Genomic DNA, 26,631 nt, shown 5'->3' on the forward strand with positions numbered 1-26,631 from the left:
TTTGTTTTTTTTTCTGAATTTTGTTCTAAAAAAATTTGCTGTTTGTTTCCCCTTATTCCAAACATTAAAGTTTCGTAACATTATTTGAAGTAGGCTCATTGTCACTCCACAAACTCGAAAGGCATGAAAGTTACAGAACGAGCAGACTACAATGTAGTCTTTGATGCCTGTTTGCGAGAGAGAGAGAGAGGCAAAATCGAGGCAAAACGAGAACGAGGCCGTGTCCTTTTTCCTAGCAAGACTATTATTCCACATACATTCCCATCTCTAGGCGCCTAGCGCCCTCCTTCCATCTCATAGCTATTTCTCTCCTGAGCTCTCCGAGCCCTCCCAATTTCGGCGCCTTCCTTTCCCCAATTTTCTTGATTTTTCATTATATATTTTTGTTTTAGGTGTCGTGGTGTGCTCGTAAATCAATTTTCTAAAAATGATCCTAGAAGCTGTTGCCGGACTCGCTTCGGCCTTTGTTCTGACCTATCTTGGGTTAGTTTTAATTTTTTGAATGGTTTTTCTCCAATAGTACACTTTTCTGCAACCCAGCCTTTGAAATAGTTAGCAAACGTTGTGTTGTGCAAGCAAGATGTGAATCATTCTTCTCACACAATTTAAAGTTTTGGCGTTTCGAAATTATCTTCTTGTTTTTTTTAGAATGACGTTAGTTGCTCCAGCTGAGGTCACTGAGAAAGAAGCAGAGGATATCACTATTAATAAAGGTATTGTCTTTTATATAATCCTTTCTTATTCAAAAAATAGTTGTTAAATTTTTAGTTTCAGAAGAATCGAAAAAATCGGGTAATGAAGCTGCTATAAAAAATGTTGTTGCTGGTTCGAAAACTCTCGTTGTACTGTTCGGATGGGCCGGTTGTAGGGACCGATACTTGTCGAAATACGCACAGTATTATCAGGATGCAGGGTAAGAAAAAAAAATACCCTTAACTAACATCAAATTAATTTTACAGAATTTCTACAGTAAGATTTACTGCTCCAATCGCTAAAATCCGAAGTTTTTCGTCATATCGCCCGTTTGCATTGTGCTTTCATCGAATTCTGAATGAGATTCTCCACGACCAAAATGACATCACAACAATCTACTTCCACGTATTCTCTATGAATGGATGCTCTTTGCTCGCAGCATACTGGGATCAATTACAAGATCTCGAGAATGGAAAAGAAGTTCTTTCAAAATCCAGAGGACTTATCTTCGATAGTTGTCCAGCATTCACTAGTCCATCTCAAAGTGCACAGGCTATCTCGTTTGCCACACTTCCACCGAGTCATTACCACGGAGCATTGAGAGGATCATATCGAGCAGTTCTTTATACATTCTTCTCATTTCATAGAGGAGTTTTGTGGTTGAGATCATTCTTGGAGAAGGATATCTACGAGAGACACTATGCGTATTTCAAAATGATAACATTTGACAATCTACCGGCGAAGCAGCTCTATATTTATGGACCTGCAGACTTAGTGAGTTGAATTTTCAAAATAAAAGAAAAAAATAGGTATTCTGAAATCCAAAATTGAAAAAAGCTAAAAAGCTTCTTTTTGTTTACACTTCCTAAATTTTTTGCTAGTTTTTACAGTGTTTTAATTGTTTTATTCTAGATTCTAGAATCTAGATTTAACACATTTTTAGCTTAACAAATTTTTCCAGGTTTGCTCCGAAGAATCCATCGAAGAATACGCCCAGTTAATGGAGCAACGTGGTGTTTCAATCTCAAAACTTCGTCTTCTCGATTCTTTGCACTGCCAACATCTCCGATCTCATCCCGTGACGTACACTCAAGAATGCCTAGACTTTGTGAAATCAGGCCATCTACCAGCGAATAGAAGTCGTGTGCCGTTAGAAATAACTGAAGAAGCTGCACAAAATGATGTACCTGAAGAGCTTGCCTACTAGATTCATATCTATAGATTTTTATTGTTTCTCTTAATATTTATAGATGGTAATTCGCATAATTACTTATATATTAATTGACCGGTTCTTCCCATCTCCTTTCCCAACGTTCCATCTCTATGTCCCAGTTTTATTCGCTTTAAAAGCTTTTGCTTGATACTATTGACATTAGATATAAATTATTACTTTTTGAAAGTCCCTGCTATTACACGAAAAAAAGTTTCCTTCCTTCTAAAAAAAACTAAACTAAAAACAGAATCTTGGAAGCGTAAATATTATTTAGATGAGGGGCTCCTTATTACGTATGCCGGTGCGTGCACTTTCTATTTTCTTCCTTTTTTTCTGAATTTTTTATTTTCAGCCAGGCGTTTCCCTTTCGACGTAATTTGTTCTCGAAATCACCTGAAATGTGAATGGGTGGGCAGAGGAAACACAAAAAAAGAGAGAATTCAAATTGATTCTGATGTGATGCCATTTCCACTAATCTCTCAATTCTTACTCCCACCATTTTTTTGCAATGATTTCCGAATTTGTGACTGCTTTTTCGTTCCGATTTCATTTTGATGACCGTGTACAAAAAGATGAGCAGACAACCATAACGAACGCGAAATTGTATGGAATCGTGAGAGACATAAGTATGATTAGAGAAAATACGAAGTTATCAATTATGAGTAGATACTACTGTTGATATTGTAAATTGGAAAGTGAATCACAAATCATGACTATTGGAGACCAATGAAACACTTTCAGATTTATGTTCGAAACTTCGTACCCAACTTGGTTCCGAAATTGGCAAAACTTGGCCAATTCCTGGTTCACGAATGTACAATTCAAAAGCCTCTAGATATCAGCACAAATAAGCCAAATAAAACATGAAGTTAGTAATAATAAAAGATAATTAGCATCGATCGTGTTAGGCCGAATGACTATTCTTATGCAAATTACGGTGTTTCTATGAAAAAATTAAGTGCAAGTGCCGAAAAAAATCTACCAATCAAAATTAACTTTGCAAATGCGATACAAATTCCCAAATGCAATGAACTGATATCTACCGTACTTTCCAAATGGTATGGTACACGGTATGTTACCTTGAATAAAACTTGTTTTGATATCTAGACGAGTTGTTTGGTATGCTGAATAACATGGTAAAACAGTTCAAAAAATTAAAAAATGTTTGTAACTGTAGTCAAAATCTGGCTATTACTAATAATATGTTATCACGTATTACAAATATGAAAGATCTAGGACCGAACATGCAAAAATAGTATAAATTACTTTGAAAAAAAACCTTTTTTTTGCATTGTGCCAAAAACAAAACCTCAAACAATTTCAAAAAGAAAATCAAAATATGTTTAGATTTTGTAAAAATGATCTAGAGTATTTCTGGTCTAGTTGAAGTATGTGCAGACAAAATTCTCGAATGTCATAATCGAACACTCCAGAGTAAAATGTTCATTAACAGTTTTAGTAAATTGCCAAATTTTCCAAAAAATGTTTTCTGGTCGACTTCCAAAATTGGATTTACTGAAACATGAGTTTTTATTACTCTCGGTTTTTATTAATTTGAAAAACCGGATCAGAAAGCTTCAAACCCCTGCAAAAAACGTATTATATTTTAGTTATTATTGGGTGCATAAACAAGATCTATGGGTAAAAGACTAATGAGGTCAGGCCTAAAAAGAATGAAAAACAAGATGAGCTCTGAAAAAGCCAATGAACTTCCAAAAAGATAAGTGGCTGATGGAAAGGCAAATACAGAAGTCAAAGGAGCGGAGAGAAATGAGGGAAAAGAGACGGAGAACGTGAAGCAAGCACACTGACACATTATTTACGGTAACATTTTTCTGCGAACTTTATCCATTTCCTCTCTTTCTCTCTCCATTTACCTTTCTAAATGTCAATTGGGTGGTGGAAAGAGAGAATGAAAAATAGAGAGAATGAGAAACTTCTGGATTCTCTCAATTTTCAATGTTTTCTTTCAATGTTCGTTTGTCTATCTGCGTCTATGGATGTCATGGATCTGGAAAATAGAGAGAAAGAGATAGAGATAGAAAAAGAGAGAAAAAGGAAAAGAACGAGTCAGCAGAGGAAAAGAGACAAGAGTGAGTGTGCGTGTGACTCATTCTCGGGGCCCCCGCCGACTAACCCCCATCGCCATCGTCGTCAACCGATTCGTCATCAACTTCTCTTCCTCTCTATTCAATTCTTATTTGTCAAAAGGTTTTGAAATCAAAATAAAACAAAAATGGAAGAGGATCAAGAGGAACCACCATCCTCATCAACATCATCAGAATCTCCAGAAGTTGTTCTAAAAGCTCCAAAAGCTCCAACTCGAAGAAGGAAAAATTCCAAAAAGGGTTAGTTTGTTTGTCTAGTTCAAAAGTTTTGGAATACTTGATGATAAACCTGTCACAATAGGAAATGGACAATCATGGTTACAAAACTATAGTTTCACTACTATCAAAATGCCAAATTACAACTACCAAACATTTGTGATCTCGTGATTTTATCGTTAATTGATGAAGTTGTTTGTCAAAACATTATATCAATTTGTAGATCTATGTTTAATATGAATTCTTTGAACCCATAAAAAGTTTATGACGCGTGCCAAAAAAAACAGGTGGTTGTTAAAATTGTTTTGTATTTTTCTTAAATGATTTGTAAAATTAAATCATATTGTTTCTTACCAAATTGAAAGTTTTTCTATGCAACAATTTCCTTTCAACTGGACATAAAACACTTAAAAATAGAGTAAACGGTATAATCCTGGCTCCGCCCACTTTTATGAATGTTCATCATTACATTTTAATCATCACAAAAACTACGAGCGAGACTCTAATTCGGAGAGAGACGCAGTGATCGAGAAAAAAAAATCGAGTTGACACGTGATTTTCGATTCCAACGACGCAGCTACTGTAGTGATCGAAGCGGCGCACAGCTTTTCCCGCCCGTTCCATCTGGCAACTGTCTGCGTCTCTTCGTCTTATATGGTCTCTTTTCTTCGAACTGTTTTTTGTTGATAAACGCATATGCCTAGTTTAGCGGAAGTGTAGAGGCATTAGGGTTAGGATCTAGGAACTTGAAACTATATATATATATATATTCCTAGACCATATTCTGTAAACTTGGTAAATTTTTTGAACTTTCATTAAACCTAAATTCTTGATTAATATTTAAAATTGCAATTAACGGTAAAACTATGTTTTTTTGGAAAATCTCTACCTCCTACTCTAGCTTGTCCCCTAGCTTTACTTTGAAGATTTGTATTATTCAAATCCTTCAAAAAAAGCTTAAATATATTATGGTATACAAATCCGACAAACCTCATTTCTCTAAAACCTTCATCTAGAAATTTAACATATTTCAAACCCGACATTTTTTCACAAGAACTACCTAATAAATCACCACAATATGTCTCTCCGCCCTCTCTTGGTTTGAGAGCAATATTTCATTGGTTCGACCTGATTGTGCCAAATGATAAGACTAACAGCTGTTCCTTTCGGAAGTTTCATTATTAGCTCATCAGATCATTTTAGTACACTATTTGGGTTTTTTAAGGTTTTGTCGAAATTTATAGTTAGGTATTTTGAAAACGTTCTTCGAAGTCATATTGACAAAAGTACAATACGAAAATACAAAACACACTATAAGTACAGAAAATTCAAGCAAAAGTTCAAACAATGCTATTTTAAAATTGATTTTGAACGATCGAATGCTATAAAAAATCTAAAATGATCTTACAAATGGCTTATCCCGGCCCTTCGCTTCTCTATTTTACGTCGAATTTCTCGTTATCAAGATTTTTGCAAAGAAGATGTTTAAAAGTTTGTCTTGAAATTTTTTTTAGCTACGTGAGCTGAACTAATTTTCGATGCGTTTATTCTCGAACTTTGGTTTCTTAATTTCCATTTTATCCAGACATATTTTGTTCATTCGTTCTATCCGTTCCCATTCATTTCTTGGAATGAGTCATCGGGCTTTCGTAAATGTTTTGACACACACTTTGCCCCTTTTTTCCTTCCCATCTTTCAGTTTTTAGGCTCTGATTTCTGTTCCATAACATGCATGGGTAATGAGATGAAAGAGGCTATGGCAACTCTTGCGAAACAGTCATATGTTTGATGAAATATTCAGGCGAATCTCTGTTAGTATTTGTTCTCATTTTCTGCAGAAGTTGTTTCAATTTTAGAATGGAACCTGTAGGTAGTTAGTCATTTTGAACTCAGTTTTAGCTAGGTTACCCATAGTAGATCTATCTAGAGAGGTGCATCCTCAGGATCCACTGCCTGCCTCAAACCTACCCGCCCCTCCTGGCTTCATATTTTTGATTCAACGATGTTTGGCGCTCGAATTGTGTTAACTCATGAGTTATTAATATTTCTAGGCACAAGGCAGGCAAGGGTTGCCGTGAAGGCAAGCCAAGTTCCGATGAGGCGCATGAAGCCCTAGTTTCAGCCAATTCCCATCAAACCTGACACTAATCTTTAAAGAACATATTCATGACGTTCTGCTCGTGGAAGACTGATCTGCTCTAATATTTTCTTTTTGATGTTTATCTCTGAGCTTTTCTGGTTCTCTAGTTTCATCTACATTTTCTGTTAGAGAACATCTGAGAATCTTTTTCTTCTTCTCTTTTTTTCACTTTTTCTATTTTCCCACCATCATAAACACAAATTAAAGAACGTGCTTGGATGGAGCATTATGAAAGTTTTTCACTTTCCTTTTTCGTGTCGCGTATTCAAAAACTTTAAACAACATTTCCCACCAACTTTTTCTGCTAATCAGCGTAGTTCCAAGAACATCGTTAACATGTTTTGTTAATCAAATCTAACACGCGTTTCATGATCAATTGATGTTTGTGTTATGAAGTTATCTGAAACATTTTTCTTCATATATATTGAATCTATTTTTTTGTTATGCTTTTCTCGATTCCCGCCAATTTAGGATATATTCTTGTTGGAATTGTACTTCCTAAATGTGCTGATATTTTGGAAAACAATTATTTTCCGGGTCTTTTGATTTGATCTATGATTTTGCAGTGGCTGAATTTTAAATAATTATCAAAGAAATCATAGTTTTTGTAAATATACCTAAAGAACATAACCGTATTTTAATATGGAATTGATCAGAAAATAATCAATCAGTTGTTTCAAGAATCACCAAGAAATGGAAATTTATAATTCTCTATCCTACCAAAAATAGAATCGATTTCAAGTTTTTTCACATAACTAGAAATTTTAAAATAACCACCAGAACCACAGTTAAGGTAAATGGAACACAAAGTTGACTGTAAGGGGTTCGAGGGACGAAAGGCGCCTCGGTCACGCCTCGACCGAGTGGAATGCCTACTAGAAGCACAGCATCAGAGACTGTTCACGACATTTAACAGTTACAGTGATATGGTAAATAACGAATTAGCAATATAATTCTTCCCGTTTGTCTTGAAATTGTAAGCAATTCAGTGTGCTTTCAGTTCATCCTGAAATGTCGGGTTGTTGAGTAGTGAGTCATACTCGCTTATCACCAAAAATGGTTCTCCACCTCCATCTCATTCTCTCATCGTTTCGTTTCGTTTTCTTCTTCTTCGTTTTCCGATTCTCATTCTTCTCTATTTATTTTGTGAATCGATGATGAATAACTCGTTTGATATGAATGTGACACAACATACCAACTCTTCACCATGTAAGGGTTCATTTTAAGAGTGACAGTTTCATTTTCAAATGACACGAATACCAAAAGACTAATTCCAATCTCTGAAGTATTAAAAGTTAACTTTCAGATCGGCGACAGGATATGGAAGTAGATGATGGCGAGAAGGAAAGCACAGCACAGTACTGTAAAGGATTTTATGGTGAGAATTTTGAATATTGAAATGAATGGAAATTTTAAAATAAAAAAAGAAAGTCACAAATTGAGAACTCAAGAATAATCGTTTGCTGATCAAATATTCAAAAAATGGAAATCACAAAGTAAAAACGTCAACAAAACTGTTGTGTGACTGATAAATGAATGTCTTTCTCATCACAATCAGAAGGTGGCATACTACTTTAAAACAATTGTACCACTGTTATGACTGGATGGAAAATGAAAAAAAAACTAACTTAGATATACATAGTCAAGATTTTTTTAAAGTTTTCACCTGAAAAAATTAATTGATTTCAATTTTAAATTTTCTGCACGCCAGAATATCATTAATCCTACACCTAGTACCACAAATTTTGAAAAAAAGTAAAAACTATTTTGAACCGAATTAAGACAAAAGAAATACTCGACAACTTGCCGCAGCTAATTCAGCAACTTCAAAAGAAAAAACTCAACTCAATTGACTTATAAAAGTTACAATATTTTTTTTGGGGACTAATTTTCATGAATAGTTAACAGCTCTTCCTAAGCAAAAAAAAATAATTCAAAATTTTTAAAAATTTTTTTCAAGTTTAAAACGAAAGTACGCAACTTTAGAAAATTGATTTTTTTAACTTTGATGCTTTTGCTGTCATTTAAAATTTGCTGTCACGTGGAACTTTGTTAACGGCCACGAAAAAGTACGATTTTTTGCTTCTGAAAACTCAGAATTTGTACCTAGAATTCTTAAAGTAGTTGAATAATAAATCAAAAAGAATGATGTCAAATCTCTAACAATCCTAAAAACAAGCAACATATATCGATATTCAATCAATTTCATTTATTAACCAATATAATTCTGCGAACTGAAAATAGCTGGAAAAGTCATGTGAATCTTGGAAATCTAAATAAATCTCGTTCAAAATTCCATTATTATAATGTTATTCTGACTCCATTCACACCGATTACGTAAACATTCACGAGTTTCTAGAGAACTGATTTTCAGTTCTTTAAACTTTAAAAATATGTAATTACATTTGTTGGTTCTGCTTATCCAATGTGATGCCATGCGCATCAATTTTCGGTTTCGCATTGATAATTTCTTGGAATTCGAAATGAACCGGAAGTGACGTTGCACTTTTAACTAACTGAATTATGGTAACTATTGCGAAATTAGTATTGAGAAAAGCTGGAAGTCTTATCTTACAACACCAGAAAATAAAGTCTATTGATAAAAAGATGCCAATTTGAAATGATAATACTCGCCCATTACTTCTCTTCTCACCACAATTTCATTTTCAGTCAACTAGAAAAAGTGTAAGAAATGAAAATGAAAATAGGATCTCATATAAATATCATCATAATAACAAAAGGACGTTCTAGTAATTAGTTCAGAGTGCATTAAGTGGGGGAGAAGGGAAACAAATGGGCGGAGTTATTGGATGGAAAAATGGCAAAACAAGTATCAGAAAAAGGGTCGAAGGACCGCCTCTGTTTTGAGCAGTGAGCTGTCTCGTTGAGCTGCTCTGAGAAATCGAGAGAGAGAGCCCTTGTCCACTACTTGCTCATTGAGCACAGAACGCAGAATTCTTGAGTTCTGGATTCCGAACCATCTGCTTCTTTATTTGAAACTTTCTCTGGAGTCGAACGATAAAATCTTTGAAATATGATTTTTAGTAGTTCAACATTGATAGGTAATTTTTTATTATTTCAAAATTTTATTTGAATTTTTCATCACAAAATGTTTATAATTTAGTTGAAGCAATATAGCTTCTTATTTGAAAAAAAAACTAGTTTCAGTAGTCTATAATGTTTCTCATAACATACAATTTCAGGGTAGTTTTCAAAAAATTAAAGAAAAACCTGTGTGTTGAGGTCTATAAGTCTATAATTAAAGTTTTCTTGAGCACAAAGTCTCGTGATACTTTTGATATTTTAATTCCAGTTAAAACTTTCATCATGTCACGTAACTTCCAATTTCATAATGAACTTTTAACTTGAACCGGAATTAGAAAACAACCTAATCTTATTATTTTCAAAGCAATTTTGAGTTTTGCTCAACAATATAATCATTGAGAACATTTTTTGTCTATCGTTTGTAAATAAATAATTATCTAGACACAAGTTCCTTGTATATATATATTAGTAGTCGTCTGGCTTCATCATGTAACCTGTGTTCTACACCATTAATTGGTGTGAGATTGTTTTTGGGAGCCAACAGTGCTGGGAGGTGGCACTACCTTCTTCGGCGAATAATATAGTTAGCATTCGATTCGTAGAACAACAAATGATGTCGCAAAGGGACAACGGTGAAAAACATACATCTGGACTGAATTGAGTCGCTATAATTTTTGACTGGAAATTTGTTGTTCTGCTAGATTAGAAATAACTCTAAAAAGTTCAAAACGTTCAAACATTGGGCCAATTATGCTTCAATCACACAACTTTATCACTTTTTTTTGGCGTGTACCGCAAATCTATAAAGCTGCCTTTCTTGGCCCATAATTCAAGTAGAAGTATGGCAAATATTTCATTTAATGGAACTATAATTTATTTCAATTGAAAATTTAAAGAATTATTTCAGAGTTGAAATTTGGCGAGAAAACGTTGATGAAGCTTTTTTCTGAAAATCGCTACAATTTGGGATTATTTTCTTCAAATTTTCAAATAAAACTAAACCTAATTTTTGAGTCAATGAATTATTATCTCTGAACTGCTACATTAATTTTAAATTTTAAAATTTGGTAAACCTCACCAAAATGGGTGTTTTATATATGTACTGTAAAAATGTGCCGCACATCCCTATTCCGAAAGATTTCTCATAATTGGGTCAAAGCTGAACCCTCAAAATGAAATTTTTCAACTGAAAAATCGTAGTTTCCACATCATTTCTTGTTGGCCTAAGATCATCCAAGATGCCAGAGATCACTTGAAAGATAATCATTTGAAATTTGAATGTTCAAAAATTATCTGAAAGTACATTTTTACTCTGTATTTTGATTTCTGGACTCTCGCTGAGAACCAAGAAGTTTCATTCTCGATTGAACTGAAATTAAATAAAAGCTAAAATAAAAACTGAAATAATTATCATCAGAAGCGCCTGATATTTGATATGTTAATTTTTTCATACTGTTCTTTTTGTGGTGTTTTGATCAAAAAGTACAACTGGCATGAGAATTTCTATGAAATTAATTTTTGTTGTGATATTAAACAGAGAACACAACTAGTTTTCTTGTGCCAATATTTCTTTAAAAAAGTGCAAACTCATGCTAAATATTTGTATTTTCAGATGCCCTTCGTGTTATGCAAACCACCAATAAATATGAATTCACTGGAGGAGCTGTTTCATCTCCAGTTCTCCCCGTTTTACAGACAGCAGCATTCAGTCCAATCACACCGGCATCTGCAAGGTAAACAATTCAATATTCCAAGACAAATACCAATTTTCTGAAATAGAACTCTGAAAAGGTCATATGTACTATAGTTACTTCCATTATAATTCCATGTATCTTCATCTCATCACCAACTAAGAGATTAGTTCCGAAAAAGTGCCATTTCTTAATTTAGTACATCTCGCCCGCTGTTTTATCGTTTTATTTCTCGTTTTTTACAATTTCGGACATTAATATCAGGCGAATAATCCGAGAGATGGATATATGATAATCCCAATCACAAGGTCCAAATGACACCTACATCGTCATCAAAAAGCATTGGGAGGATATATTTGATAGGCTTTAAAAAAAAGGGAAATTATAGGAAATGAAGATTTTCGAAATTAAAATCCCAGGGCAATTTAATTTAAAAAAAACTTCCTCAAAACATTCAAATTCTAAAAAGAAAAACAATACAATTGAATAATTAAACAAATCGGAATCGTATTTCAGATTGTTTTAGAATCAATAAAAAAAATTTCAGCGACATGCACACAATTGTAATGTCTTTATTGGGTAATACTCCAATAACAAGCGGCCCATCAATTGCTCCACTGTCATCACCAACTTTATTGCCACTGGTCACCTCAGGAGATCTGGAGTAAGTGAAGATCATGTTATTTATTGCGGAAGAATTATGTGTTAGATCAAAAGATCATTGAGCAACAAATTCAAATGTATTTACATGTTTTTTCAAAGAATTGTGGGTGAGATGTGATGCGAAGAGTGACGTAAATTTCAAGAAGGAAGGCGAGAGAGGGAACAAATAAGAAAGAGTAACTTATTGAAAAGACTGGGAAATGAATGAAAGAATAATCACTCTAAAAACTAATTTCTATCTATGAATCATATGACCCTGAAACATTCTCACACTCACAAACCAGCTTCACACAAATCCAACAAAACAGGAAATAGATGCTCACGTGCCCTTGCGGATAAACGTCATTTTCGGTTGAGATATGAAAAAAGTGTATGAAAAATAATGAACTGAAAAAATAAAGTGTGAGGGGAAGATATTCAATGCAACATGATTTCGCAGTTTAACTGGAAATATAAAATTTCAGAAACAAAATAAAAACGATCACTGCCTAGTCGCCAAAAAAGATGGTAACTTGGAGCCCACACGGTCTGGCACGGTCTCACTCAAATTAAACTCTGCTTACGTCATGCCTTGAAAATTTGTAACTCACTAGGTGCGGTAACTTGTAGAAATTTTTTTTATCGTCGGAAAGCTGTTCTCACCTACTTAAATGTGTTTTTTCGAATGAATAAAAATTCTGAAACTGAAACTTCAAAAACCAGCAAGTTCTGAAGTAAGTTTTTGAATTTTACTTGCGGTTAACTGGCTCAAATGTTACAAACCAGGGATGTTAACTCTTCTAGATGACAATGTTAGGAGGTCTTAGATAAAATTTCGGATAAAGCAGTTTTGGGAAGAACATCTCAAAACTCCAAAAATTGGGCAATATCAATCAAAAATGTTTATGTTCTAAATTGAAGGTTAAATTGGTTTTTTTAAAATGAAATCTAACACTATTTTTTGGATATAGAAATTTTTTTGATATGTCCCTTTTCAAACTCCAACTTTTCGAACCCTTCAGCATTAGAAAAATCTCGTGTTTATCCGGTCACTTGATTTCGAAAAAAATTTTCTCACGGTAGATTTTTGGTATAAAATCCTTTTGGTAAACCACTGTGAAATTTCCTCAAAACAGAAAAAGACTAGGCATTTACCCAGCAATAGAAGTGAGTAAATATTCCGCATAATGGTTCCTTTTTTCTGGACGCGACGGAGACAACAACTAAACAAAATACAATCGATCGGAGACTAGTCTCTCTATTTCACAAAAAAAAAGAGAAAAAGAAAATCGTAGTCGTCATTTCGTTTTCTTTCCAAAAACATACAAACTACACGTGCATGTTTTGAAAACAAATCGTCCAACCCGTATCTTCCCGTACATTGTATAGTCCTTTATTCTTTTCAGCGATCTATCGATGAAGATTCTGGCCTCGTCTGCCATTCCCGGTCCACCAATAATTTCGTCGTCCAATTCGCCAGACTCTTCCACAACTGCGGTTACCACTTCTCAAATTACGGCTTTTCAACCGCTTCTAAACAATTTCGTTTCGTCAACAACCGCCTCCACTTCACGTCCTGATAAACTCAATTTAACTGTGAGTTTTTTTACCGTTAAAAAAGCGTTACCTGTAAACCCAAAAAACTGCTCTGAGAAACCACAAGATTCAAATACTCGCCTGGAAAATAGAAATATTTCATAATTTTGTTAGGAGATGAAGCAATTTTACAAAAACTTTACACATTAATTTTTATATAGAACTTAACAATTTAGATTGCATGCATAAGTGTAAAAATGCTCAAAGTGTGTAATATTACAATGTAGAAAAAATGTGAACATATGTCAATTATGTTTATGAAAAATACTTGGAAATATTTTTCAAAATTAAAAGAAATTAAATTTTAGCTCCAAACCGCAAAATATCATGACAAAAATTCACAACTTTTGAAAGAGTTTTGAAAAATTTTCATTCAACATTTTGGTAAATTTCCAATTTTAAGATAAATTTGAAAAACTTACGATACAATCCAATGCATCAAATTTGACGCGCAAGTTTGTTTACGGTTGCCTCTGTCATCCCTTAATTGACCATAATGAATGTTTTTCAAGGAAAAGCATTTCTAGCTGACCAGAAAACGTATTCAAAACATAAACAATGAAGAGAACAAAACACGATGACAAAATTTCAGATTCATCAGATCTTGTTTTTTTTTTGACGATTTTGAGTTTTTTTTTCTATAGAAAGTATAATTTTCATTGAATGCACACAAAAATTTAATCGAAAAATATTTTGTGCACATTTATTAGGCATGCAATTTACCATTTAGAGCATTTTTAAATTTTCAGCCACCACAACAATCCGCAGAAATTTACGCTTTCAACGGTGTCAACAGTGACGATTCAGACGGTGGATTAGATTCTCGAAGTGCTTCACGATGCGGGTAAGTTCAGATAATTTTACCTCTCTCTCTTCAAGTGACATTCCAACCATCTCCGACTCCTTGAGCTCACACAATTAGGCACGGCGAGCCGTTTTGCAGAACAGAAAAATTAAGAAAAAGAGAAGAGGAAAAAAAGAAGAGTATTCAGTTCTTCGGGCTTCTTCTTCTACTTATTTTCCTCTCTTTTTCTTTTTTCTTCATAGTCTTTTTATAGCAAAAATACTCCTCTCCTCGTTCTCAATATATATTCCAAAAATTTTATGATGCAAAAATAGTGAAGAAGTCTCTCCATCCGGGATTCATTCATAATTCATCAATTTCTTGCTCATTTTTTCAGTGTCCAAGGGGTTCACAGGGCATTCCTCTTGCACAAAAATGTTTTATTCTGTCTGTACTTTTAATTGAATTAAAATTCTTCAAATATCATAACCAATATTTCCTTCTCACCTATGCTTGTTCAAAGATGGACAACAATTTGAAGCAAGAACAGATATATGATTTTTATGCCCAAATGGGCAACTACAACTAATGTTTTTTTTTGCTTAATGATATATTTTTGATTTTTGGAACCTATTACCTCAACTGAATAATTTGAAATAAGTGGAACTTCTGAAAATAGATTCAATTTATTTTTTGTCTGAAAACAGACTATTGGATTGAACTTTTATTTAATTGGGTAGAAACATTGCAATTTAAAATTTGAAGTTTTATGAAAAAATTGTGTACCGTATTCTTTTTTATTTGCAAATGTGGGTCCTGTTCTTTTGCCTACAAGTTATAAAAATACTTTCAAGAAAGTCGAGAGCTCTCAGTTACCACCAAAAAGTTTACTTTTGAAAATTTGAAAGCTATATTCTGTTGGAAAAGTTTGAACAGCAGACACCTGTCAGATTTCGCAACACTGTCCTTTTTTGTATAATAAACCTCTTAGTACTGGTCAAACAAAAAAGTCAAGATTAAGTGCAAGAATCTGCATAATCTTTTTTGCAACAAAAAACTAGTTCATCCATTCAAAGTTGCAACATTTCCAATTCCACCCACTCTTTTGAAATTCAATTGCTATATATCACCTGCCTCCCTGCAGTCTATATTCATTTTTCTACCCTTGAACTTCTTTCATTTGCAAGAATTATCTGTCTGTTCTGTTTTCATAGGCCACCCTCCTAGATGATGATGATGGTGACTAAGCATTAAAACTGGAAGTTAGATAACGATTTGACTCATACAGTTCCTACCAGAATGACCCTGAATATGAGTCATCTGGAATAAAACAACACAGATTGAGTACTTTTGGTAAACGACCACATGGCTTCGATTGGACAGGTTGAATTATTACTTTAGATGCATCTTCTCTGTTCGTTCACTAATCATTCGGAGAATTTGAAGAATGTTTTTCAAGGATATCTGACTTTACGCACTCAGAGTATACTACAATTTCAGTCAATTTAAGTCTTTCATTGTGAGAATCATTGGAGTTGTATGCATCTTCTCTTAATTTCGACTTGTTTTACATGGACTGCAAGAGCTTTTGGAAGATTTTCGAATATATATTTTTAATGCAATAGAAGGTATAAAATTTTGAGACCTAGTTTTGTTTAAGAAAATGCTTATACTGAGCAAAGCCAATCATCAAAAATGCTAAATTCCACTACACTGTTTAATATATTTATCTTTGTATTAATAGCATTCAAAATCGTTGTAACAATTTTTAATCCATTCCAAAATGTATTCACGAACTTTCCCTAAATAATCCATGTAACTTCAATATTTTAATTCAACATCAGGAACACTCTGCTGTTCGTCAAATTTGTGCAAGGAAGTTGTTTTTAGTTTCTCCCAAAAACATGTGATGATTATACTCAAAAAATTGAATACACTTCCTCAAATCAAACAAATTTCGCTCAAAACTTCTCCATCATCACAAGTTTTATGGGTTATTTGATAGAGGTTGTCTCGTACAATGTCTTTGCTTTCAACTGTTCAACTATACTAAACATTTGGTGAAAGGGTGTATATGCCTGTATATGTGTGCACGCACTTTTCCCTCCTTCTTTCTTCACATTTTTTTGCCTTTTTTCTTCATATCGATAGTGTTGTTCAAACAGGGAGTGGCCTCAGTTTCTTGACTTGCACACCTTTTTAGCACAATACAGAATCGACATATTTCCTGATTTGATTTTTTTTGTTCTTTACTTTGCTTGTTTTGTAGTTTTTTTTAAATGAAAATTTTGAATGCCTGCAGCAACTGGCTTGCTTCCCCGAAATATATTGATTTCTTGAACAGATGAGGTCTGCATTTTTTATTTTTTTTTTAAGCTTGTCCAAAATTTAGTTCAGTAATTATTGAAGTTTCAAATTATAAATTAAAAAAAAAACAAAAAAAAATCTTAGAATCGAAATCCGCTATGGGGTTATTCAAGTAGTGTCGGAAAATTAAAAAGTGTAGAAAAATTACGTCACAACCTTATTCAAGTAGATAAAAACATGTATTTAAATACATTTGTGACGTCACAAATGTATTTAAATACATTTTGCTACATTACTTGAATAACCCCATTAGTTTAAAACTTAAATTTTAGCTACCGTATCATGTAATATGGCGATACTTTCTAGAATATGTTTGTTAACTTTCGTTATAACAGTTTATTTTTCCATGGAATTTCTCCACGATCTTCGTGTATATGCATCATCAATTTCTCTATTGTATTTTTTTTGTTTCGTATAGTTTTATTTGTGGCTTCTTATCAAAAATTTGTAAAAAGAGAAATGACAAATTTCCGGAGAAAAAAGAATTGCACGGCTAATGACTCAATTTTCCCAATTCTTGACGAAAATGAAATGACTAGAATACTAACTACATCGAAGAGCAAAGGAAAATGGAAGTAATGGTCATGACCTCAAGCAGGTGTTCTGCACATGTTCCTATAGAAAATGGAATGAAAAAAAGAAAAATTCGGTTCTCTCGGAAAACTGTCTTCCTTCAGATTTTTCGTTTATTTTTTTTCATGCATTTATTTCGATTGGAAATTGAATTCTTTCCATGTTGTTTCTTTTTAATAACGCATCAAAAATTTATTTTCTAAATAGTTGAATTTTACTTTCTTCGGGAGAAAATTGAGAATTGTGATGCTCGGTGTCAATAGATTATTAAGCAGATTGAAAATAGGTTTTCTTGGAGTTTTAAGTCATCAATTTTTTAACTTAAGTCGTTTGCTATCACATTCAACTAACTTGCTAGCTTAACGAAGAAATTAATTATGGGAAGTAATTCGAATTACATTTGATGCCAAAACATGATACGGTTTAAAAAAATTATTTCAATCGTTTCGAATATTTTAAAGCCACCTCAAAATTGCACTCTTCCAAGCAGAAATTATTTATAATCAAAATATTTAATATCCCTTGTCTTTTTAAATGTTAAGATCAAGGTTTCCCAAAAACATCTAAAAACGATGTAAGTCTTAGTTTCCAGTCTCGTAGAAACAGTACAGTACATTGCTCATTGTAGACTTCCGGTTTCTCCACAGTCTTCCTACAAAAATGCTCATGAAATTTTGCTATCATGAGGGCAAATATGTTGTGCAATACAGTTAAAGAAAACAACTTTCCCCTGATCCTGATACTGCCTAGCTTGTGCACGAGTTCTGATCATTCGCTGATCTTTTCCAAATCGGTCAGAATCACATCACTGACACACTCACAAATCATAGAAAGTTATCCAATACTGTCCCTCTCTCTCTCTCTTCATTTTTTTTTTCATATTCTCATACACACAAATGACTCACCGCCTCTTTCACTGTCTCGGGCACCCAAGTGCGAACGTACAAACATACGTACGACCAACACAAACAGTCAGACACCAAAACCAGCAAGGTGACTCATTTACAGCTTCTCCCCTCCTCCACCTTTCTTGTTACCCCTTACGTTCTCTCTCTATCTCATTCTAAGCCCCGCCCAATGACCGCCCTTTTCTCTCTCCACCATATTCGCTCTTCTTTCCTGACGGTACACCATTTAAACATCAGAAGAACTCTAGAAGACGTCGTTAGATACGGAGTCGAATCAACTAGGAAACAATGCTCAATTGGGGACACCATCACAATTCATATGATGAACCATCGGCTTCATCTTCATCTGGATCCTCATCATCTTCTGTAGCGGCTAATCTTAGTGTGAGCTATAACTCTGACTCGAGGAATCAGGGATGTATGGGAGGAGGACAATACAGTGGAAATATTGGTGGCGGAGGAGGTGGATATGGTGACTATTCACATATTGATCCCATTAATATGTAAGTTTCTGATTTTTTCAACTATTTTGTATTCGATGTACATCGAAATTATATATATTTTTTATTCACTACATTGACCTAATTCATCTAAAAATGTACTTATAGTCGGTTGCGCGTACCGAATTGGAAATTGTAAAACTTTTATATTTATTATATGTTTGCACCTAAGCATTTAACCTCCAGAAATTAAAAAAAATCGCCTAAGATATTTACAAAATACTATTTTCTAGCAGATGCAACATTTGAGCTTGTGACCTATAGTTTATGACCCTAGAATTATGCTACTGCATAATTTCACTCGTTCCTAATAACTTGACTGAAACTCATTGGATCCATTATTTCAGCTATTCGGGAACTCCTTTTTCTTTCAAATAAGGAGTTGCGTTTGATGTAGCTTGCCGCAATCCAGTGTAATCTAGAAGATCATCTGAATATTTCAATTAACCAATTCTTCTCCCCGTCCGCGTTCCTTTTGATAATTCGCAAAACACGTATTAAAATGCAGCATCACGTCATTATTATTCTTGATTCTTATCAAACTTTCATATTCATATTTTCCTTCTTTTTCATTCTCCTAGAAAACAATCCATATTTCTACATCTGCGTCTCCGGCTTCTTAACACTATTCTTCCGGTCCCTTTCTCTCTCTCATATCACCTTCTCTTATCACAGTCTCATCTACATACACACCCAATCTCTCCCCATTTCCACACAGTTTTTGCCCCACTTTTTCCAACAGTTTTTCTTCTAGAACCATCTGGACGGGAGGGGAATTCCCAGATGAAACCTGTTCGTTTCGCAATTATTTCGAAAGAAATCGAAACATTTCGGGAAAAATGGAAATTGAGGGTGAAAAAGAGATGAAAGGTTATACAAGAGATGTCGGAAGAAAAGGGCAACGAACTTTTTGGGATTCATTGTCTACGAGATAACAAAACGAGATTTGAGCAGTTAGAGAGTGTACAAATCCATGGTTCAGTGATTTGAACACTGAATCTAAAGTATAAAAATGGCATGCAAGCTGATGTAGTTTTGCACTGGAACATTTGGAAACAAAACATTTAGAGTTTAAAATAATTCTGATATTTCTCAATTTCAAAGAGAAATAGATGCAAATAACATTCATCACATTTTTGCCAATAAAGTTCTGAGCCATTTGGACCTTGATGCAATTGTTATAGACATAGATAATCCGTCCTAATCTTGCTGTGAAACTTTTCTTCTTCCTCTTCACTTTTGCACATATAAATGAGACTAATACATATACTTTTTTGCTATATATTTTTAGCAGCTCGGTATTTTTTTTCCTTTTTGCGGCCGGTGAGAAAAATTCTTTCTGCAGGATTTTTTGCACTTTGGATTCACTAGATTTCTTGTTCGGTCAGTGTTATTGAAGTGGGGAAGGAAATTGTTTTGGAAGTGATTTTTTGATGAATGGGGTCATGAAAAAGGTGTTTTCGAGAATAAGATAAATAGATTTGACGGGAAAAATCTTTGATGTTTGAGGAATGAAAGGGTACTGTAGAACTTTTCGAAAAGCTTCAAGAATACACATAAATTCTGAATTAACTGGAATAGCTTAAAACCTCCACTTACCGTATATAATGACATCATTCTCTCCACCGTCAAAAATTCAAATTCCTTTGCTCACCCAGTACCACCTTCTCTGAATCACCAAACGAGAGAGTGTACTGATCAAGGAAGCTCAGAATTCTCGTGTCTCTCGGTTCTCGTTTGTTCTTACTCGAAATCATTCTTTCCTTTTTTCCACCATTCTCATCACCATGTTAAACTATCAGCCACCACAATGGATGAATTCTCTAATGAATTCAAATATTCCATCTTCACTGACTTTAACACCAACACCACAATTCCCAATCATGTTCTCATCGACATCTCCATTCAATTTCTGTACATCTGACTCCTCGAGTTCTCCGATTTCTGCCGATTCAACTCCGAAGTCATCCCCATTTTTTGGTGATGCAAACCCAAAGTTTCCATTTTTCAACTTCATGAATGGCGATTCGTATGTTTTTCTGTTTTCTTTTTTGGAGTTCAACACAGCTATAAAGTTTTACGAGACATTACCTCTCAAGGGTAATATCCTGATATTTCTTTAAAATATCAGGGTCACAGGGAAAGTCCACTACCCTTTAAATGTAAAGCATGTAAAGTGTATCAGTACAATATACGAAGCAAAACCGAACAATTTTTGTTTTTTTCAAAACTACAAAAATTCCTTGATATCTAATTAATTCATAAGAGTCAATATTCATATTAGTCATGAATATCCAAAACTCGTTGAAATCCCTACAAACCGATCTCTGAAACTTCAAATGACCTTCCATTCAATTTCCAGACCAGACAGGTGTGGGCGGGTTGTCATATTACCTAAATTATATTCTATTTAGTAGACTTTTGACAATCTTTTTGTAAATGATTCAGAAGTGAATTAGGTTACATTTTAGAGCGTTGCTTCTCATATATGTGTTCAATGAATTTATTGAACATAAAAAATACATACTGTATTTCATCTATTAGTATTGCACCCCATTGTTCAACTTTGTCAATTCATAGCTCAGTTGTCGTTTGTTCTATGTAGCAATTGTCAACTGATAAAATTTCCACTTTTTTTGTAATTCGGCATTCATTGTTTTCTTTAAAACGACCAAAGATTTTAAAGTAAAGTAGTGGGGTGCAATTCTGATCGAGGAAATTCGGCATATACATAGCTTGTGTGACAATAGTTGCTGATTTCTCGACCGAAAAAGGTATCAATTTTATACGAACACATGCGCATTCCTTCTATCAACACATTTTTTGTTAATCCGTCTCATCCCTCTTCATCTTCAATCCCTTCCTTCTTTTCATTAGCCGACGATTTTTGTGACTAACTGCATACACAATGAGAGTGTGTGTCAGGGAGAGAGGCTTAGACATTTACACATGTGAGCGAATATGTACTTCTCATATATCTGTGCAAGGATTAGAGTTATTCTCTCCTATCTATGATTCACACCTCGAGAGGAAACCATGGTAACTGCAGAAATGAGGGAGGAGTCAAAAAAGAACACGTACCGCCCACTTTTCTTGCCTTGTTTTTCTTTAGGAGGCGGGTGTTATTTGAGAAGGAAGAAGAACAGCAGCACATTTGTGTTTTTTTTCTTATAAATACTTATATATTCTATTTAATAGTCAATTTTTAAAAGATGGTCTGGTCGTCGGAGACTTTTGGTATGACACCTGAAGAGCAAATTGAATGGTAAACCAGAAATTGAACGCTAAAATTTAAATTCCAATTCTAATTATTTTTAACTTAGGATGGCACTCGATGACCAAGAAAAGAAGAAGCTTGAGAGAAAGAGAGCTCGCAATAGGCAAGCCGCCACCAAATGCCGTCAAAAGAAAATGGATCGCATCAAGGAGCTGGAAGAACAGGTGAGCTTTTTTTCTTGGTAGGGATAATAATGGTAATGATTTTGTTTTGCGTTTCTGGAAGCAATGATGCCATTTGGAGATGTTGCTTGAAGCTCAAAACAAGCATTTTGTTCACATAAATTTATCGATACTATGCATACCTTTGAGTTTATTTCAATAGAGTGTTACAAAAATTTACACAAGAAATAGCTCGTCTGACATAAAGTCAGGGAAAGACTGTTTGGCTGCAACACTAATTTTTAATGAAGGGCTAGACTAGAAGGAGAAATACGATTTATTAAATAGCCTTGTTCTATATAGGGCTCTATGTCAACAGAAATTATCACTTCGACTTATTTTTTGACCGAATGAAAAAGGTTTTACGGCAAGTATGCCCGGCATTTTTAATGATCTTTTTGTACTGTACGTAGACAGGCGAGTAGGTTTTTTTTTGTGTAAAATCGTAATCCCATCTTTTTGAAAAATCATCCACATATTGTTTCCATTTTCATACCAAGCTAAAATATAGCAAAGTATTAAAAATCTTCTCGTCTATTTTCTACCTGTTAGATTTCCCGCTAGACAGCTAAATGTGCAAAACTAATTAAGTTTAACGAAAAAGTATGTAAAAGTGATTGAGTTTCAATTTATTTTTTTAGCATTCAATTCAAATTCAATTTTTGCAGGTTCTCCACGAGAAGCACCGCGGTCAACGCCTTGACGCTGAACTCCTCGAGCTCAACAGAGCTCTTGAACATTTCAGAAGAACGGTTGAACATCACTCGGGAAATGGATGCCCGAACAATTCGATTCGTGTTTAAACGAATATATTATCAACTCAAAACTGCCTCATTTTATCCCGATTATCATCATTCTACCGGCAATTACTTTTTGAGCAATTAGTGCAATTAGTAATAATAGATCACATGTGTTTCCCACTCTTCACCTTCTCAACATTCCCTGCTCAGGGTAGATTGTATTGTTTCGTTTTTTCTTCTTTTTTTTTTGAAATTCAAATATCTCATTTAACAATTATTTTTGAAAAGAAAAACCAAAAATTATTTAATTTTAAAATTTAATTGTGATCGTCAACGTCTCGTTTTTAATTTTGAAACTAATCATTTCTGTCTTTGTTTGTTTGCCGTAAAGCAATAAATTTTTATTTCAAGAATGAACTTCTTTCAAAACTACTTCCGCTTTTCCAACACAAAGCTTTCAACTGTGAGTTACAAAAAATATTTCAGATTCTTAACTTTTCGGCAACACATGGAAACTTAAGTATAAAGCACTGCTTTTATGCTTCTATACGCTATCAGTTCTATTAAAATGTTTAAAAGATTCATAGTTCGAGTTTCTGAACTAAGTAGCAGCCTAGAAATTGAATGAAAAGTTAATTATGTTTTATAAAATACTTTTAAAGCTTCTTAAATCTCTTTCTCCACTGGAATACTTTTCTGGCATTCGGGCTGGAATACGAGTGTCTTCAGCTCTCGTTCTAAATCCTCCTGAACCCGACAATTCCGGCTTCCAGCAATTATAGCACTAGAATCTAGAATACACGGGTGGTTAAGTCCAGTTTGACAGTCCTAGTTTAGTAGAACCATTCTCAACAAAATTGAATGCCGTTATGGTTTGATTTGGCTCTTTCGCACAATTTTTTTGGAACAAGCTACAACTAAAAATACACCATGTTTGTATCCAAATTTACATTCTTTATTTTCATGCTGTATTCTAGATATGAACCCAGTATGCATCCATTTCCTCACATGGTGACGACATTTGTTTTTTTTTCTTGAAAAAATATATTTAATTTGAAAATTAAATTTTGATCATCACGTCCCGCGTTTAATTTTGACAACAAAAAATCATTTCTGTCTTTGTTTGTTTGCCGTAAAGCAATAAATTTTCATTTCGAGAATGAACTTCTTTCAAAACTACTTCCGCTCTTCTAGCACAAAGCTTTCAACTGTGAGTTACGAAAAATATTTCAGATTCTTGAATTTCCGACAGCGCACGGAAACTTGAAAATTTAAGAAAAATTTATAACAAAATAGCATTCGTTAGACGCGCAGAGATTGGTGTAAAATTCATTATTGTTTGGGAATTTTTAGATCACTACAATAAAAAAGACCACAACAATTTTTGGGCTTCTAGCAATTATTATTCTCAATAGCATGCCTTTGGAATGCACATCGAATTTCCGAACTAACGGAATCAACCTATTTATCAATTAATAAAACATCAGCAAAAAGTTTTTCCTTCCGATTTTCGGCCAATGGTAGCCCGGTTGAATTCAAATAAATTCTCTGAGAATCGAAAAATGATTTTGAAATTAGTTTTAAGTTCTGGTTAATCGACAGTCCACATTTCATCCACATCAGATTTTTTTTTGGAAAACAACTGAAATCTGAAAACTGAAAACGAATAACATCTCCTACTCATTTTTCTCATCTGAAAGCAACAAGAATCAACCAAAAATCAAAAATATGGGAGAGCATGAAAAACTAAAAAAAAACAAACTGTGTTTTGCTGCAATGCTCGTCTGATTTCTATTCATAATTTATTCACATAAAATTTTGCGTCTTTTCAGGAGCTGGGTGACGTGGCAACTCCAGCTGTTCCAAGCCCAATCGAAGCGACAACCGCCGTCTGTGCTACACCAAATCAAGCCAGACGCGTTATCAAAACTATTGATGGGTTAGTAAAGTTTAAAAATATTATAAATGTTCAAAAATTTGTAACGACAGCTTGAATTCATTGATATGAAATTTCATCACATTTTCCCATAGTTTGAATGGACAAAACGTGACCAATGTTTTACCATATAGAAAGTTGTTCATTATTTTATATTTTAGCCAGCAATTGGTGCTCTGTGCCAACGATGTCAAATATCTTTCTGTGGTCGAAAATATGTTTGCCAACTTGAATAATCTGAGTAGTGATGCGTCTGATGAGGTAACAATTTGTTCTTAGCTCTGTTACAAATAGCTTGACTTTTTCAGCAATTCATTGTCATCCCAATTTCGATCGAGTCAAAGACTATGCAAAAAATTATTGATTGGAGTCGCGCTGCCAAGAAGATTGATGAGAAAACCCTTGATTTTTGTCAATTTTTCCCGAATCTTACGTTGAAAGAATGCATTCAAATTTTGGAAGTAATTCATATATAGTTTTGATGTGGAATCTTTAAAAAGCTGAAATGCGTCTATTACAAGTTCATCAAGCAACAATTTTTAAACTCTATAGTATTCTAGAATTTGTTTTCAAAACTAACTTATATACTTGCAGGCAAGCCTTTTCCTGGAGACATCCTACCTTGGAAAATGTGCAGCCAAATGGGTGGCCTCCAAACTTGAGGGAAAGAGCACAGGTGAAATGGCACAAATTCTCGAAGTTGCTCATGTCGGATTGGACCCAACATCCGAACAGCAACTCGCTCAATTCAGACGTGTCACACTTTAATTGAACTCGTTCGAAATAAAACATTGCCGTTCTCGAATTTTTTTCGCTCAAATTTTTCGGTTTCCAGGATAAAAATTCATTTATTCGTTGTGTCTGGCCGTTCTAATTTTAATTAATTTTCGGATATTCCAACAACAAGGGAAAATCACGAGATAAATTTATAAAAACATTGAAATTTCCTTATTTAAAGAAAAAACATGGTTCTTGGATATTTTTAACAATTTCTTGAAAATAAGTTATTACAAAGTTGCTTCGAAAAATTGACACGGTGTTGCCAAGATGTTTCTGAGTTCATTATTCGTTTCGTAAAATGTTCAGCTACATTTTCAGCTAAGATCACAATTTTTGATTAAAGTACAGTTTTGGTCAGTGGGGTCACAAATAAAAGTTACCTGTCCAGAACTTTGAACCTTCGGCAGCTTTGGGTAATTTTTGACCTTAGATTTTTTTAGATTTCGGTACTCCAACTTTAAAGATTGCAGTCAAATGCCAAAGAGATATCAGGATTCTTGAGTCAACATCTTGGCAACTCATTGATAATGACCTAAAAACATTCTTTAGTTACTGAAGCTGATGATAATTTGTTTATAAGTATTTCAGTATTTTCTAGTTAAAATCCAAATTGCATGCTTTTCCCATTTCCATTTTCCACACATTTACTTCCAACCTTTCATTGCCCCAATTCGTCACTTGTTCCATTATTTATAGCTCCACCCCCTTAATCCATTGAAGTGAGAGTATATATTTTAGAGCAGAGATAATTCGTTTTGAGAACTAAATAAAATAAGCATCCAATTTAGTGAAGTGCTTCTGTTCAACACTTTTTGCTGAACTGTGAATTTGTGGAGAGTACACGTTTACTGTCTGAAAATGTTTTTTATATTTAAGTTTATCCATTCACATATAATATGATTTGTTTTCAGATAAAGACAAAACCCCTTTAAATAATGTTTGATTTTTGTTTAATTTTCAGTTTTGAAAATCACAAATCAAATATTCCGAGATTCACATTTCGGAAGTTTTATTTATAGTGGCTTCGATTTCAGTAAAAACATGTTTTTTGGATCTTGAATTTTTCCCTACCAAAATCTTGATAGATTTTTGATAACCCAAGTTTATAGCTTTCTAATCCCGAAAAAAGTTTATTTAAAAACCGTAGGCGGATCTCATTTTGCGTGCCCAGTTGGACAATTCAACTCGTTTTCTTCAATAACAATTTTTAATGGTCCAAATATGCATCCCAAAATAATTTCCGCCCACTTGAGAATTGCGT

The 26,631-nt window shown here is 33.9% G+C and overlaps 3 protein-coding genes and 3 non-coding genes across 16 annotated transcripts; 3 read left to right on the top strand and 3 right to left on the bottom strand.

Moving 5' to 3' along the window:
- The first annotated feature begins 385 nt into the window (after positions 1–385).
- T24H10.4 (Transmembrane protein 53) lies at positions 386–2,092 on the top strand. The gene is made up of 5 exons (NM_063544.7): positions 386–483; positions 649–713; positions 775–913; positions 960–1,467; positions 1,655–2,092. Exons 1-5 carry the CDS (start codon positions 428–430, stop codon positions 1,898–1,900), a joined length of 1,014 nt encoding a protein of 337 aa, NP_495945.2. The 5' UTR covers positions 386–427; the 3' UTR covers positions 1,901–2,092.
- A 921-nt stretch (positions 2,093–3,013) lies between these two features.
- On the bottom strand, positions 3,014–3,034 carry 21ur-15099. Its single transcript, NR_051519.1, has one exon.
- Positions 3,035–3,664: 630 nt separating this feature from the next.
- Positions 3,665–3,810, bottom strand: T24H10.11. The gene has a single exon (NR_051520.1). It is a non-coding gene; the product is annotated as an Unclassified non-coding RNA T24H10.11 (non-coding RNA).
- A 198-nt stretch (positions 3,811–4,008) lies between these two features.
- jun-1 lies at positions 4,009–23,083 on the top strand (the record flags this gene model as incomplete). Of its 9 annotated transcripts, none has more annotated exons than NM_001027195.4 (8): positions 4,009–4,254; positions 7,677–7,748; positions 11,028–11,148; positions 11,654–11,770; positions 13,155–13,344; positions 14,094–14,188; positions 21,800–21,917; positions 22,583–23,070. In NM_001027195.4, the coding sequence occupies 8 exons, from the start codon at positions 4,143–4,145 to the stop codon at positions 22,715–22,717; spliced, it is 960 nt and encodes a 319-aa protein (NP_001022366.1). The 9 variants fall into 9 exon arrangements, with proteins under 9 accessions (NP_001022366.1, NP_001022367.1, NP_001343785.1 ...); NM_001027196.5 differs by lacking the exon at positions 4,009–4,254 and adding an exon at positions 7,469–7,579 and having other exon boundaries at positions 22,583–23,069; NM_001356878.3 differs by lacking the exons at positions 4,009–4,254; positions 7,677–7,748 and adding an exon at positions 9,275–9,432 and having other exon boundaries at positions 22,583–23,067.
- T24H10.12 lies at positions 15,823–16,091 on the bottom strand. Its single transcript, NR_101732.1, has one exon. It is a non-coding gene; the product is annotated as a small nucleolar RNA T24H10.12 (small nucleolar RNA).
- Positions 22,515–25,398, top strand: C16D2.1 (Skp1-related protein; the record flags this gene model as incomplete). Of its 3 annotated transcripts, none has more annotated exons than NM_063547.6 (5): positions 22,515–23,117; positions 24,487–24,593; positions 24,752–24,851; positions 24,899–25,051; positions 25,185–25,398. In NM_063547.6, the coding sequence occupies 5 exons, from the start codon at positions 23,067–23,069 to the stop codon at positions 25,356–25,358; spliced, it is 585 nt and encodes a 194-aa protein (NP_495948.1). The 3 variants fall into 3 exon arrangements, with proteins under 3 accessions (NP_495948.1, NP_001379475.1, NP_001122589.1); NM_001393144.1 differs by lacking the exon at positions 22,515–23,117 and adding an exon at positions 23,806–23,864 and having other exon boundaries at positions 25,185–25,390; NM_001129117.3 differs by lacking the exons at positions 22,515–23,117; positions 24,487–24,593 and having other exon boundaries at positions 24,807–24,851; positions 25,185–25,358.
- Between the last annotated feature and the right edge of the window lie 1,233 nt (positions 25,399–26,631).

The sequence above is a fragment of the Caenorhabditis elegans genome, chromosome II (assembly GCF_000002985.6).
Source record: "Caenorhabditis elegans chromosome II".
NCBI classification, from domain to species: Eukaryota; Metazoa; Nematoda; class Chromadorea; order Rhabditida; family Rhabditidae; genus Caenorhabditis; species Caenorhabditis elegans.